The sequence below is a fragment of the Eleutherodactylus coqui genome, chromosome 5, assembly GCF_035609145.1.
Source record: "Eleutherodactylus coqui strain aEleCoq1 chromosome 5, aEleCoq1.hap1, whole genome shotgun sequence".
Taxonomy (NCBI): domain Eukaryota; kingdom Metazoa; phylum Chordata; class Amphibia; order Anura; family Eleutherodactylidae; genus Eleutherodactylus; species Eleutherodactylus coqui.
Genome location: NC_089841.1, coordinates 205714967 through 205732154, shown reverse-complemented (window position 1 = coordinate 205732154; position 17188 = coordinate 205714967). Strand labels below are relative to the sequence as shown.

The following is a 17188-nucleotide window of genomic DNA, read 5'->3' as shown; positions in this document are numbered from 1 at the left end:
TAACGTCTGGGGAGAAGACTGCCGTTATTGGGGATTAGTGGGATGGAACGCAGGAACAGACTAGTCCTATAAACCGCGAAGTGCCTTAAATAAGAAAAATAGGAGCGGGAAATCCCTAATTAGTCGTATAACCCTCCTTGAGAATAATAAGGACAGCAGGTATTGGAAGGCTGAACTTAGTATGCTGCTTGGTTTTAATGCGGTTGTTACACTAACCATGGGAGATCCAAGCCCGGGGGACGGGGGAGACTTATAGTCTGGGGACATACCGGTACGGGAGGATAGATCCCTTAGGGAAGTTTAAAATAAGGGATATGGTAGATGCAGCCGAATGGAAGCCTTCACTTAGTCCCGTGCCCATAATTAACCCCCTCCGCCGTAAGATAAAGACCTTGACGAACATGATGATCATAGCCGACCCTACCTTTTGAGGACACCTTGACAGTAGCGACTGGCTACTCTGACCAGAATCTCTGGTTGGAGTTGATGAGGTACAATGCTAACAGGAGCAACAAGTCTAACTGTTGCGTGTGCGGTAGTGCCCGACTACACTCGGGGATGGTCCCCCTAAATCTCCCTGTAGATGCTGAAGAGTGGTTTATTAGTCTCTTCACGAACATTTCCGCTAATTTCACTGTCCGTGAGAAATGAAAGAAGGAATACTCTATAACTACTTAAGTGTTTTGCACCGGAGAGAGTATTACTGACTACCCTGGAAACTACACCTGCCAGGCAAATAGGCAGGGTGGAGGGAGATTTTTGGGGAACTCACCAACGGGTATTGCTCCTCCTACAGTATGATAGGAGGGGAATAGATGCAGAATCAGGTCCAGTCCTTAGGAGACGTTTACTGGCTTTGTGGAGACATGAGGTAGAGGACCCGCCTGGAGGGTAATTGGACAGGGGAGTGTGCCTTAGTAAAGCCCTTATGCTCCTCCACATCCTGTCAGACACCAACGTTTCCCTTGTTTGAAAAAGATGAAGAGCCAGTTCCGATAATGCCAACCACATACGCTACCAAAGAAAAGGAGAAATGTACTAGTACTGTGCCTGCCCCGATCTCCTAAGATGGATTGTCAGTGGAATTCCCATTTGCCTAGGGATAGTGCAGAAGACCTTAGGTTCCGGCGAGGGCACACCCTGTGGGGTGTTAACTTGTACAGATAGAGGGTATGGATGCCCGGAAATGAGCCCAGGGAATCCATGGCCTCCCTCTGAGGTGAGGTAGGGATCCCCCCCTCCTAGGAGTAGGGACTTACGGGCAGTGGGAAAACCCTGACGCAAGGGTGAGGCGACTTGGACGTGTTCACCATTAGGACTATCTCCAGGAGGGACACTGGTGTGGGTGAAGATTAGGGAGTCCCACGCCGTGCGTACCTGTGTACGCTACTAGTATTGTAACATTATGCTAGAGCGAGAAGAGAGACCCCTGGTGGTAGTTTTGATCTACACGTGTACATTGACGTCATGGGATAGCCAAGGGGGGTACCTGACAAGTTTTAAAAATTAGAGACCAAGTTAAAACTAGATTCGAGTCCACTTTCCTGATCATTAGGGTAAATAAATGTTGACTGGATTAATTATGTTTATTATAATTAGCAGTGGTTTATAAATTATACTAGAGACGCCTTATAGGGACTAGTCGACCAATAGGACCTACCTCGACTATGACTTTTTTAAAAATAGAATGGCCTTAGAGACGACTTTAGCTAAAAAGGGGAGTGTCTGAAAGATGATAGGGGAGACTTGTTGTACCTACATCCTAGACGACACGTGACCCGCGGGTAAAGACGCAGTTGCCATTAAGAAGCTGACCGCACTAACTAAAAAGAGCTAACTTTTGGGACCAGCACTCGCCATGGATGAGCGGGTGGTAAAGGATCCTGGCACAGACGGGCGTCGCTGTTGTATGTGAACTGATTATCTTTTCTGTTCTAGTCTGCTGTGTTATTCCCTGTGTCAGAGAGACCTGTGAAACTGATGCTGGAAAAGCCGCTCCCACCATGAGTTTGCTGGATGCATCCCCAGAAGGAGTGGACAAGTCCTACACCCCCTTGAAGACCCTAAAACGAACCTTCAACGCGCTCCAGTTATAGGCTCATGCGCAGAAAACTGTGAAAATTAGATAAAGAATTAGAGGATAGACATTTTAAGGGGGGATTGTGATAGACATGATGATTATTTATAAAATGTCTATCGCTTTGTATAACCCAAATGTATTATGCTATTGTAATGACTTCAGCCTAATGTGGAACTCTGCTGCATAAGGAAAGAGTTAAATCACAGTGTTATATGTTATTGCTTGAGTGTTTTCCCAGTCCTCCCCATCCCCCACACACAGAATCTTCTTGAACAAAGGGATATCTACTTTCACTTTCAGATTTGGACACATGTTAAAGACAAAGGCTTCTACTTGAGAGAGGTGGGGAGAAGGGGAGGCGGGGGATTCTATATGATCCGACAAATGAGAATCCTATATGTTACTGATGTAACCTGTTGCACGCCCATTGTGTGTCTGTACAATAAAAGGCCCTGTCTGGCTGTTTCTGGGCAGAGAGCCATTTTGGATATGAGGCTGATAGCTTGTGTCTAATTTGCTCCACGATGATGTGTGCACACGATACAATTAGGAAAGCGACAAAATACCCCAAAAGCCTGCTGGAGAAAATCATAATCCAGATCAGCACATGATTCTTAGGGCTTATTCACACAGGCATGCCCATGTTGTGACGAGCATCAGACATCACATTGACACCGTTCGTGTACTGCCTGATTTTCATGGATCTGTTACATTGTAAGGGCTTTTCTCGTCTGTGAAAAGAGGAGCACAGACTGTTAACATTTGTGCACGGCTCATCGGTTTGCAAAACTGAATGTGTGAATGGCCAAATTAGCTATTATGAATCCATGTATTGTCCGTTGCGTACACAGAAAGGAATTACGCCCATGTAAATAAGCCATTAGCATGTCTTGGATTTGCATTCTCCTACAATAACTACTATAGGATTTAGGATTTTGTATTCAGGGTTTCCTAGGGGGCTTTCTCTTTCTGCCATTATACAACAGTGCCACCTGCTGGCTAGAGCCAGTACTGCAGTATGTGACATGCTGGATAGGCCCCTGACAACAGAGTCATCAGTAATATACAGTAAGAATACCCTGCCGGATGTCTTCCGACATTGGAGCTGTACAGGCTTTAATCAGAATGTCTGAAGATGTCAGACAGTGGATTGTAAACATGATTGTGATAGCAGTGGATACCTAAACACAGAGAGAGCAGGAAGCAAGCAAAGACATGCCAGCACTCGAATAATGATAATTCCACCTTTATTAAACATAATACACAAACACATCACCTTTACAAAAACCTAAAAACATTTAAAAACACACACGTGGCTAGAGCCTCGTCCCTAGATTGCACTATAGACAGCTAAAGGTAATAAATAAACATACAAATACATTCCATACAGACAGTGCTGTGTGCATTACAGGCTGAGGCCCAATGACCACGGGCAAAATAGAATTAATAAAACCACATGGGTCTCCCGCACGCGTGATCCACGCCCATAGGGAATCATTGGACACTCGCAATGGCTCCTGCAGCTTCCATTGAAGCCTATGGAATCCGTCCGGTCCCGTGGCACAGACACAGCTGTCACTGCATCCGTGCCACGGGACCGTAGGAAAGCAGGAGTTCAAAGAAAAAGTGTGCATGGCTCATGCTCGCGGCGTCCCGACAGGTAACTATAATCTATTTTCTTGGCCTCATGTCTGCGGGTTCCGGAGGAATCCGTGCGGGCCTAAATTTCCTAATGGACATGAAGCCTAAGGACATACATCTCTTCAATCACAGATACGACGAGTGATCCCTTCTGCATCATATATCCTGCAGCAAAGAGGTGACTGCAAAACAAATGCAAATATCTCTTGCATTGGATATCTCTATTTACATGACATGCTAGATGCCTTCCTTTTTTGATGCATTATTTTTCTTTGGGAACTCATCTCTTCTGTAATGTGAGATTTTAATCCTTTGCAATCCAATTTTGGATTCACGGTTTCCTAGGGGGTTTACTTGTTCTGTCATTATACAATGGCGCTATCTGCTGGCTAGAGCCAGTACTGCGGTATGGGACATGCTGGAGAGGCCCCTGACAACAGAGCAGGCAGTAATCTACAGTAATAATACCCTGCTGGACGTCTTCTGACATTGGAGCTGTACAGCCTTCAATCAGAATGTCTGAGGACGTCAGACAGTGGATTGGAAAGGGTTAACATAATTCTATTTAATTCAATTTAAAATTTCTTTTTATTGAGGCTTTGGCGCACTGACCTCTTTTTCTGTCAAGGACTAAGTTTTAGTGCAATGCGAATTCAAAGCGTATGAAAGAAAATTACGATATAAAGTTTTTGAACATAATAAAGTTTTTCAATTTCACATAATCAGAAGAGAATAAAACATCTGTCATCACCGACCTTGTAGCATTATCTCTGCAGGAAAGACAGGAACACCACACAACTGTAATTGTTACAAATAATCAGGAAACGTAGGTGGCTGTCTCCACGCCGGTGCTGAGCTGTACGTTATTTTGAGTCATATAAGGTCGCTTTCACACGGGCTACAAAATTGCGTGACTTTCTTGCGGTATGACAGTGCTACAAATCGCATGTATGTGACGCCCGTGCTTTCCTATGGGTTCCTGCACATTAGGGATGTTTTGTCTGATGCTATCCGAACTATATACTACAAAACCAAAACCATACATTAGCTAACAGGCGCTGTCCGCTCCGCCGCACTTCTCCTCCTGAAGCTCTGCGGCACTTGTTTGCAGTCTTCAGCCAATTCTTCCTGAATAAATGGCTGAGATTGTTTCATCAAGCACTGCATTGATTGACTGAGCAGCGGCACTCGCAAACCAATCAGAGCCAGTGCTTCCTGGAGGCGGGATTTATGAACCCCCTAAATAGGAAGCGGCGGCTGAAGACTACAGAGAAGTGCAGCGGAGCTTCAGGAGAAGAAGTGCGGCGGAACAGACAGCATCTGTTAGGTAATGTATTGTTTTTGAATGCAGCTAGGGCTTATTTTCGTAGTAGGGCTTATATTTCAAACCCCTACCACACCCCTTCACATTTAAAAACAATTTAGGAATCATTGCACGGAAGTCACTTTAATGGCTATCTTCCATGGTTTCCAAGTTAAAACCCTCCTAACACTTTCAAAGAACATGGCTATAAGTGCAGACAACAACTGTCGATACAGAATATATAGCTCTCCAGAGATAGAGCCCTTCTGGGAAATCCTATCAATTACTGGATTAAGTGCCTCCTTGTAGTCTTAACCAGTGGTCCTCTGTAATTCGTACATCTCTTGAACTGCTGTGGTTCATCTTACGATTGAGATACAAGAGGAAGAATATATTTTTCTATGCACACCTCTCCACATGGTCCACAAGCAGAGAACATACAGTTTATTCATTGCATCTCTAGGTTTGTCCTTTCACCAACAACAGTCTTTTGTCCAACTCTGCATATGTGCCTATGGTGAAAGGCAGAAGCAAGGAATGTTTGAAGGCCGTACCTTACATGACTTTCCTGAGCATATTATACAGGATCTATGCAGAATACCGCTCGCATTGGTTGGAATGGGGAGTTTGGGTTTGTGGTATTTCTAGGACAGAAATTTTGGCATACTTAAAGCAAGTATGAAAATAATTCCAGCTCATCCAAGGACCCAAAACAATATTATCCACTTTATTTCATAAATAATAAAAAGCGAAAGATGACCAGCTCTACAAAAACTTTCTGACTTCTTTCTGGCACATACCTGCACCCTTAGTCGTAGCAGAGGTCAACCACTAACATGCAGTTTAAAAAGCAAATCGACGCATTTAACTTGGCGACTGTGCAGACCCAGGAAGTGTGGCAATGTTGTGGAGACATTGCCTCCTTGCATAGTAAAAATGCCCCCTTATATAATAACAATGCCCCTTTTTATAATAATGCCCTCATTGTGAAATAATAATGCTCCATTTATAATGCCCCCTTTTATAATAATGCCCAAACGTGCAGTAATATGGCCCTTTTATAGTAACGCTCCCTTGTACAGTATACTGACAGTGCCAGTGTCCCAGAGTAAATCATAAATGGAATACTCCCCCTTTCCTGATCAGTGTAGCTTTTTCCATCCTTCATGCACTGTCGCTGTCCCGACGCAAAAGGGGCGCGATGATGTCACTACTGCATGCCACCTGCACCAGGCTGGTAACTGGGTGTGAAGGAAGGAAGAAGCCACATTTATTGGGCAACAACTGAGTATTATGTTTATTCTGTTAAGCATTCCTTGTGTGATTTCGGTGATGAAGAGTAGCAGGGCAGTGAGCCAATACAGTTGAGAGGGCATTTGCCTAGGGATTTGGGGCACTGGGCTAGAGATCTGGGTATCCAGTGCTAGCAACATCCCTGGTAATATTACATGTTATAGTCACTAGATTACTTGAGAAGGGTTGTTCATTCAGGGATTTAATTTATTCTGACTACCAGATTTAGAGACCAAAAAGAATGTTTTCCCTAAAATGAGGAACACTGGCTTCTACCTTTGGAGGTATTTTGTGGAATTCATGACCTTTCCGCAATGTGATTGCAGAAAAGCCATGGGTCGGACGGCTTCAATTGACTTCGATGGAAGTGGTCAGTGCGGAATCAAAAATGGAGTGTGCTCCAAAACTGGTTTCTGCAAGTGTACAGGAAGAATCAATTTCCCATAGCATGCTATGGGCGCTATTTGCTCCAGATCCATGGTGCGGACGCCTGCCACAGATTCCACAGCAAATATTCGTCTGTGGCCAAGAGCTCTTAATTGTCTACCACTGAGATCAGTGATTGGCTGCAGAACTTTCATTATAAAATGGTTATTCTGTAAAAAAAACAACACAAAAAATAGTAGCTCATAGCACTTACCTGTTGTAAATAGTTCACTCCTCTGCACATGATGTCTCCGAAGATCCAGCTGGGAAGGGGATAAAGTGTTGCTGTAAACGGGACACAACATACCAGGAAAGTTATGTCTGTTGTGGCAAGATTTGCTGTGAAGAGAAAACTTTTATATACTTACAATATGGATTTCTACAACTACAAATCTAGCATTCCAAATTCCGGAGAAAGGCAGGATCAAGTTTACACTAGGAACAGCCTCCTAGGCCTTTATTTTGCATTGCTGTTGCATGAGACTGTTCACATCTTATATTGCAAGATTAGAATCAGCAGTAAGGCAATAAGAAGTTTTGCAATAGTAAACATATATCCATACCATTCCACTAGTCACTACCACAAGGGTCTCGAGTTCCCCTTTTCCTCTCACCTGCATATCCAGTCTTCAAACAGAGGCTGGACAAACATCTGTCTGGGATGATTTAGTGATCTTGCACTGAGCAGGGGGCTGGACCAGATGACACTGGAGGTCCTATCCAACTCTACCTTTCTATGATTCAGCCATGGTGACTGGTGAGGAAAAGTTTCCATGGAGTGGCTGTCAAGCTTGCTCCTACAAAAACCCATTTTAACACTTAAAGGGGTTGTCCCGCGAAAGCATGTGGGTCTATACACTTCTGTATGGCCATATTAATGCACTTTGTAATGTACATTGTGCATTAATTATGAGCCATACAGAAGTTATCAGAAGTTATTCACTTACCTGTTCCATTGCTGGCGTCCCTGTCTCCATGGTGCCGTCTAATTTTCAGCGTCTAATCGCCAGATTAGACGCGCTTGCGCAGTTCGGTCGTCTTCTTTTCTGAATGGGGCCGCTCGTGCCGGAGAGCGGCTCCGTGTAGCTCCGCCCCGTCACGTGCCTATTCCAGCCAATCAGGAGGCTGGAATCGGCAATGGACCGCACAGAAGCCCTGCGGTCAACCGAGGGAGAAGATCCCGGCGGCCATCTTCAACCGGTAAGTAAGAAGTCACCGGAGCGCGGGGATTCAGGTAAGCGCTGTGCGTTTTTTTTTTTAAGTCCCTGCATCGGGTTTGTCTCGCGCCGAACGGGGGGGCTGTTGAAAAAAAACAAAACCCGTTTCGGCGCGGGACACCCCCTTTAAGGAAGATCCCAATTGTGGCCTTAAAGAGGAGCTGTCAGTTCCTCTGACAAGCAGAACAGAATGTGTCCCTGCTAGTTCCTCAATTGTTATCTTGTAGCCCACCACGTTTGTCAATAATGGCTCCCACCAGAGGCGTAACTTGAAGCTCCTGGGCCCCCATGCAAAACCTGTAACAGGGCCCCCAACTCTAATGCTTTATTCATAGTACTGGGCTCTCAGAGATGAAAGGCCTTATTGGCCCCTTAAGGCTCCTGGGCCCGGGTTCAACCGCATCCCTTGTATCCCCTATAGTTATGCCCTGGCTCCCACTACTAACAGAGTCAGACACTAGTCTACAGACAAGGTCTATGAATCACTAAGGTATGAACAGGTAACTTAATCAATGATAGATTTTCACGAACTGCTTGTAACTTCTTCAGTGTTTTTATTCCTACCTATTTATGAGGCTATTATGTTCCCACTCAGTGGGAGTAGTTGATGTGATACCTGGCCTTAATTAATGAAATATAATTGATTTCCATCATGAGAAAGTGAAACTCTTCTTTGCATAGTACTGTACCTGACAATTATGTGCAATTTATATGGCCAATTTATATTATTATTATTATAACTAACCTAAATGTGCCCATAGATGTAGCAATTATTAGGATACAAAAAGGACAGCTTTATGATAGAAATTCAAACCAGCAATTATCAAACATTCTTCAGAAAAATTACCTTGTCCGTAGTAATTACAGCTCCACTTACAATATAAACTGGGAACATACATTCACTTGAATCAGAGAGGATAATCATTACTCCGTAAGCTAAATAGTAAGCTCTCTCTTGTCCTAATAGTTACAATGTATCAATAGGTAAAATGTATCATCTTACAGTCCGGGATTGTAAATCGTGAGTAGCTAGAAATAGGATTCAAAACTAAGACTTGGTCAGCTTTATTAATAAGGTCACAAGCGAACAAAATAGGAACAGAATAAATATCTTGCTTCCCCGGCACTAACTAATACACTTGCTACTAGCTATAAAATATATCAGGCGTTTTCAACCTTTTCTCAAGTTCATTTTTGAGTCCCACATGCAGGTTTTACGTTTCCCCAAGTAGAGCAGCTCGGTGATCTGCTGGTTGCTCCTTATACCTCTACTCACTGGCTTACCTAATTAGCCAACCGGTGGTACTCTCCCTTTAGAGAGGTAGTGAGGGGAAACTTACCTCCCTTCTATCACTATGCCTTCAGGCTTGTCGTGTTAGACTACATATAATAGTATTGAACGTTCAGTATCAAATCTTTGTAGGCTTTCTAGGTTTTCAGCTTCTGCACATAAACAAGAATGACCAAATGTAATCAGAAAGAAGCAGTCAGCTCACCTGGGATCACACCTGAACATCTAAGCCTTCCAATAGCTAAAGCAAAGCACTTGTAATAAAACGAATGCTTTATTTGGAACTTCATTCAAATCCTCCAGTCATCATGGATGGCCGCAAGAAGACAGAAGCATAATACACCGAAATGAAGCAGGTAACCCCTTTTGAGTTTCCGACAGTCCGGTCTTTACTCATATCCTCGTAGTCTGAACAATTTAGTGGCAGATATATGCATGATTAAACCCCCCCCCCCCCCCCTCCAACTGTGTGTACATTACACGATAGATCATCAATAGTTGATCGGTGGGATTCGCCACTTGGGATCCTGCCAATCAGCTGATCCTCCGACCTGCTGTCAGTGCTGCGTGGCAGGATATCTACATGGGTGGTCAGAGCCAGAAGTGTAATAGAAAACATTTCTCCCATTGAAATCAATGGGAATGAAGCCTTCTATTACACTTCCAGCTCTGACCACCAATGCAGATGTATGGCTCTGCTGCATTGACAGCAGCAAAAGGATCAACGGATTCACTATTGCACTATTGATCAGGAATCCTATTCAAGTCCAGGAGTTGATACATAAATAAGTTCTCAATATCAAAAGTGCAATAGTGGAATAATGAGTTACTTGAATAGAGGAGGAGATATCTCCTGGAGTTGAACGTGATGCTTGCTTGCAATCTGTGGACATAGACTGCATAATATCCATTGTAACTATACCACATATACGTTAGTATATATTTATGTAGGTCACCTTTAGCGTAACTCAATTCTACTCCCTGACCTAACCCCTTAAGAGCCCGAATGCTTTGGTCGTAAAGGATGAGACACTTTTTAGGGATTTTACCCATGTGATGGTTTAACCTATATTTTTTCCTTCAGCTACCAAAATTATTTTTGCTGTTTTTTTTATCCATGACATATTAAGCTATTTTTTTTTCACTGCCTTTTTTCTGTTTTTAGTTTTAATGGGTGGAAAAAGCTAAAGAAAAGTTTTTTTGTAACATTTATAGTTTTTTTTTTTAATTAGTATATTTACGCTAAAATGAAGTATGAGAATGGATTCCTCATTTTGTTTTGGACGTTTTGATATATAATTTTGGATTACAGGGTGCATATGGGGACGGTTTTGGTTGCCGTCAGAGGTAGGTCATTTTCTATGTATATATTTTATTTTATTCTGGGGTTTTTTTGTAATTGTTTTTAAACATCTCCATTACGTCATTTATAATCACTGGGGATCATTAACATTGTTTTTTTTTTCCATTTATTTCACACTTTTCCACTGTAGCTGAGGCTCAGAATGAGCAGAGATATAAATGATTAAAGTTTAACTGAATCTTTCCCCATAAAACTATAAATTAATCTGCTCAGCTCCTCCTGCTCTATAACATGTTATTTTTTTATTTCATACTTTTCCACTGTAGTTAGAGAATCCATAGAAGTTACAGGGGAAAACAATCCCTGTGTAGTGACAATAGTCACTAACAGAGTTGATCAGGGTCTGCAAGGACCCTGCAGCTCTGCTGTAAGAGGAGCACCGGATGGTCATATGATCTCTGGGTCGCATAGGGGAAGTAATACTTTAATCTTTAAGTACATGGCACTCGTTGAGCACTATGCAGCATGGGAAGGAGAAGGCAGAAGAGGTTAAAAACCGCTTCTCCCTTCTCCTCTGCGTCCTCAGCCGTGACTAACAGCTGGTTACTTGACCTGCTCCTGCTTAATGGCAGAAGCAGAAGCTTTAATATCATGCTGTATTTCTGCTTTTGACCAGGATTAAAGCCCAGGACGAAGCGCCGTGAATTTATGGTGCTTGATCCTTAAGGCTAGTCTCACTCTTTGTTCCCGCGAGTTCTGAGCGTCATTGATGCTTTTTTCTTGAGAATAATCTTGCATTGCATCGCTGCCACCTGCGATAAAATCACACAATAAAATTGCGCGATTCTTTATTGCGAAAGTCAATAGGACTTTCTAATGTTAAAAACTTATCGCTCGAAAATCGCAAGTTCGTGCCTTACGATGCAATAAAATGAAGGCTCTATAGGGAAACATGGGAGAAACAAACAAAAAAAAAATCGCACATTGCAAAAAGATAGAGAGTGCCGCGATTTTTCTCTCTCGTAACACCGCAAGAGTGAAAACATTCACAGATGTGAAGGAAACCATTGAAAATCATTGGTTTTATAATTCTGCGATTTTACTCACTCTCGCATTGCATGAAAATCATGTGATTTTATCGCCCATGTGAAACCACCCTATGGGGTTAAATGTTGACTTTGAATTATTAATAGATGTAGTTTTTGCATGCTACCAGGATTACAAGAGGCACTTACTGCAGAGTGAACATTTTAGCTTACTCCCCGACATTATGTAACATTGTTTATAAACACTGATTCTGCACTCATTGGCTTACATGATTCAGTACTTCAAGATAATTAATATAATCTTCACATGGAGATAAACCTAATGCTTTTAATAAACTAATACAAAAAAAGGGAATGGAGAATGTGAGATGTATTGCCCACGCTCTTACCCCTCTCTTTATGTTTCACATTAGGCATCTGAGTAGACAGATACATTTTGTATGGAGATGAATGACTCACCTCTCCTAAGTGTGTCAGTTGCCATCTTTTTTCCCTTTATTAACCCTTAAGGACCAGGCTGTTTTGTACCTTAAGGACCAGACACTTTTTAGGAATTTTACCCATGTGGTGGTTTAACTGTCCTATTTTTTTTTTCTTTAGCTACTAAAATTATTTTTGCTGCCTTTTTTTCCTGTGACTTATAGGGCTATTTTTAAATATCTTTTTCACTGACTTTTATTTCGGTTTTTTTAATTTTATTGGGGGTAAAAAGCTAAAAAAAGATTTTTTCAACATTTATAGTTATTTTTTTTTTAAATTAGTATATTTACGCTAAAATAAAGTATGGGAACAGGTTCCTCATTTTGTTTTGGATGTTTTCATATGTAATATGTATGGTTTTGGATTACAGGGCAACAGTTTTGGTTGGCTTTTTTTATGTATGTATTTATATTTTATTCTGTAATTTTGTTTTACTTATTTATGTAATGATTTTTTATACTATCTATGTCCCCTATGACGTCATTTAAGACCTCTGGAAAACATTCACATGTTTTGTTTTTTTTTAATTCGCCAATTTTCCACTGTAGCTCGTGGATCCATTAAAGCTGGGACAGTGCATCTCTGTTGTAACAGGAGGACCCGGTGGTCACATGACTGCCGACTCACGTAGTGAAAGTTATACTTCCACTTTCCATTCTTAGTACATAGCGTTCATTGAGCACTGTGCACTAGGGAAAGGAGAAGGCAGAAGGGGTTAAAAACCACTCCTGCTTTCTCCTTCGGGTTCTAAGCTGTGACTAACTGCTGACAACCCGACCTGCTTCTGATTGATTGCAGAAGTAAGGACTTTAATCCCCCCCCACCGCATTTTTACTATTGGCTGAGATTGAAGCCCAAGATCCAGTGCTGTAAATTTACTGTGCTTGGTCCTTAATGGGTTAGAAATATGCCTCTGGATCCTAACGAGGCATACAGCGTATATGTGTAATATATATATATATATATGTATACACATATATATTTATAGTCATATAAACATGCCTCAAACAAGTTCCTCATGCAAATACAATTTTTGTGAAAACATAATTGCATAATGTTTTAGCATGTAAAGAAGACGTCATATATGAGACTGACAGCGCTTACAATGTAAGTAACACCTTCATCTTACTAATTGCAAAAACTTTTCACTGTATAGATTGTTGAAGTAATAATAATATAAATGTGTTTCTTAAAGCAGCCTTTGCAAATATATGTATGTATGTGTATATATACATACATACATATATCATTGTTCCAGATTGGAATATTAATAAAGTCTATGCTACTTAGGTATATATGAATTACGTGTTCACATTGCAACATACACCTGGGGCGTAAACATATGTTAATCATCAGCGTCGTTACATACTAGGCCAATCATGAGTTGTTATGATGTTGGGAGGAGTATGCATGTAATTGGTGCATCATATTCAAGTATAACTGTATTGTACTTCCTTTCAATAAACCAGAAGGGTATGGGGGCTCACGGGGAGTACCCCTGAGTTTAAATACATATATTCATGCATGAATCTTCTCATTTTAACCAATCTAAAACAATCCAGTGAAATCTTTTGGAATATGATTTATTCCCATAACATTTTGGCATCCAACTTGGAAAAATTTACGAGTGATCTTTGGAAATGTGACTCCAACTGCTGGGCGTGCGGTTTGCCTGACGTCCACAATGGGGTAAGACTGCAGCAGACGGGTGAGTTCTGTTCACCCCTCCCCCATTGTGCGTTCGTCATTATGCTTGCCAAGGCTTGGGTGAGTAATTTCCACCTAAAGGGTTCTTTTTTGTAACATGGTCACTCGACTATATAAGAACCCTGCTTTGTGATTTCACTGGTTCTGTGTTGCTACGGTATGTGTTGTGAAATTGCTATTAAGACATGGGATAAGGTGTGTCATCTTTAGTAGCGCTATCTTGGTTCCAAATCTTGATGACTTCTTGAGATAAGGAGATCATATCTTTAGATAAGAAACGTTTAGTCTCAAGGTTAATTTTAACTTCTTCGGGCGCTAGAGCCGGGCCAATGAAGGCTGCTTTGTTGTAAATAATAGGTAACGCTAATGGTCAGATTGATGATGTAGATAAGATGATAACGCTAGAATGTTCACAGCTAAAGAAAAAGTGCAATTTGTTGCAAAGGCAATGATGGCAAAAGTGGACTGTTTAGATGAGAAGTTTTAAGAATTTTGGTTGATGGACGATTGCTCAAGTTTGAAGAGAAGAATGTTTCAGTAAGTGATGTAAAGTTGAAGTAAGATAGTTGCAGTTACAAGATGGCTATTGCTCATGTGTTTTGAGTTGAAGGCAAAGGAAAGCCAGCCCTTCTTCACCATCTGAGGGCACCGCCCTGGCCGTGTCATGGATGATGTTTTTCTCCCTTTTGCCCTGCCCCTAGATGGCAGTGTTGTTATGTTGGCCAATAACAGTCTGCGTACCTTGATCCGTGTCTAGTATGTAGTATTCCTGGACCCACCCATCTCCTTCGGTGGCCATTTCAGTGCCAGCCATGGCCCAATGGCCATTTTAGCATCTGCTGTAAGAATACCTTCGGCCGCCGCCCAGGCTTCATCTTAGCTCCGCAGCAGAAATGAGCTGGCTTCTCAACTCTCATTAATGTATGTTTTTACCTAGCATCCCAATTTTTTTGCACTGCAATGATAAGTGCCTTTTCTGAATTTTGCATAGTCTGTGTCCCCCTATGGCGCAAAAGGGGAAATGGGGGAGAAAGGGAATCCTTTTAATAGTCTGTGTCCCCCTATGACATGAAGCAAGTTCATGCAGAATCTGTGGACAGCTATGTGACATTTAACCACCGTACCATTTGTCCTGTATATTTTAATGTCCTAACACTGTGTCATTGCTGTATGTGTTGTCCATTTCCCATAAGTGTCAGATAGTGCTGAGGAGAAAGGTCACTATAGGTGCCAGTATCGCAGGCAGCAGTAGAAAAGCTTGCTGAGAGAGGGAGAGGATCAATACATGATAATAGATATATATACAGTGCAAGAGTGTTATTGTGTCACCTATAGATACATAAAAAAAGATGTATGAGACTAGGTAGATAAATAGATATATATATAGGAATAGATAAAGGGTTAATGCTTGATCTGTGTAAAGCCGCAGCTGCCAGCCCCCCCCCCCCCCCTTGCCTCTGTTCCCCCTTCAGAGTTTTAGTGAGAGAAGGAATGTGTGCTGCGAGGAGCTGGAGCTGTGGGCGCAGCTTCCTCCTCATAGATAAGAGAACCAACAGAAAGGCGTAGTGTGAGAGACTGACTTTGTAAATCTTATTTATTTGCTTGCGTGATTTGAATAGAAACCTGTAATGAATCCACTGAATCATACTGTCTTAAAAATAGGAAAGATAGGAATTTTAAAGTATATTCTTGCTGTTCCTTGTCTAAATGTCAGTTCTGTGACTGGTTGGACGTGTGTATAATTGCTAAATGTGTGTCCCTATTATGGAAAAATATTAGTGACACAGCGGTTGCTGTGGAATCTGTTGTACATCCCTAGTATTACAAACAGTTAAAGTTTGAATGTTCTTCTTCTCTTTGCTCCTCTTCCTGATAACATGAATTCTAGAGAGAGGTGGAAGCGATTGAATGCGTTTGTATGCAAGATGAGGATGGTTCTAGAACTTCTGTAACTTTTTCTTTGTTTATCACACTCAGCCGTTTGCTAGCGTCACTGCTTTCCCTGCCTGCTTTTGTCCAGCACTGAGAGGGTTACCCAGCTCTCTCCTTCTGAGTTCACCTGAGGGGTTTATTAGCCATTACACCCCTATTTAAGCTGAACTGTTGCACTTTAATGCCTTTCAGTTGATGTTTGTTTATCACACTCAGCCTTCCCTGTGTTGTGCCTGTGTTCAGGCATATCTGTATGTCCTGCTGTCCTGGTGTGAACAGTGTGCATCTCAATGTATCCTGTGTGAACTATGCCATGCTTCTGTGAGTCTCCTATAGGCTTTTTGAGATGGCATGGTCACCAGCTCTGTCTATATATGTGTGTCTTCCTGCATCTGTCTGCTGCCAGTTCCTTCTGGTCCTGAGTTTCACCCCTTTAAGGGATAGTCAGACCCGAGATTCCAGCGCAGGGCTGCTCTTATGAGGGTGGTCACTCTACTTATAGGTAGGGGTCTGCTGTTCTCCCTGCAGCCAAGGGTCAGTTCCATTTTCCCTGTCTAAAGTCTATCTATCTGAGGAGTCGGCTACTTACCGCTCAGGGACTGTCCTCAGCTGGTCTGGTTGGTGCAGTATATCCACAATTTCCTGAACTCCATAACATTTGTATGAGAGAGACAGACTTGACCATATGGATGGATGAGAGTTAGTGACCAGTGTTCAGGCTGTGATGAATGTAAAATGTGGGATGCAGATATTGACTGGGGGTAAAAGTCCCCCCCCCCCCCTCTGCATATGCAGATTGCAAATTTCAAATGAAAGCATGAAGAAGCCTTCGAACAGTCACAATCAAAGGGGTGGAGCTAGATGATGTAAAAGTACGTAATGGGTCATCCCTCTCTTGACCAAAGGGCGGGGGGGGGAATCTTGGGCAGTCAGGGAAGTTTTATTTTCTCAAATTTGATGAGACATTGCAGGCAGGATCCAATTAATAATGAATTTGCTTAAAGCATTTCACATTTGCAATGTGGATAGAAGTTTGTGGATTATTCTGCCCTGTTGTAACTCATGTCTCTGTTATTGGCACTGACATCTTACAAGCCTTATCTGCATGCATCAAATTCTAACCGGATGGATCGGTACGGGTTGAGACCTCAGGTGCCTGTTCAGAAGAGTTTTACAAACTAACTGCTCTCTTGGTGGAGCCGGCTCATGTGTTTGTCCTGACGGCCACTAAAGAAACCTAGTTTTCAGTGGTTCCTGATAAATTGTGAGCCACCTCCAAGACAGACATAGAGAAATTGAATGTACCCCCCTGATGGTATATCTGAAACAAGGATACACACCCCTGGTTCAAACAGTATCCCTTTAGTTTTCCACAAGAAAATCCTGTTGGGAAAAAAGTGGGAGACTTGGTTCAAATGGGGGCTTTGAGAAATATATGTTTTCCAGCAAACACCCCTCTTTTCCGGTCA

At 42.2% G+C, this 17188-nt stretch overlaps 1 protein-coding gene across 1 annotated transcript in view; it reads right to left on the bottom strand.

The window, feature by feature from the left end:
• LOC136628931 (G-protein coupled receptor 54-like) overlaps positions 1-17188 on the bottom strand; it is a 43650-nt gene that overhangs the window by 14852 nt on the left and 11610 nt on the right. Inside the window, exon 2 of the mRNA XM_066605005.1 lies at positions 6958-7082. Coding sequence (XP_066461102.1) covers positions 6958-7082 — 125 coding nt within the window. The remainder of the gene's footprint in view (positions 1-6957; positions 7083-17188) is intronic.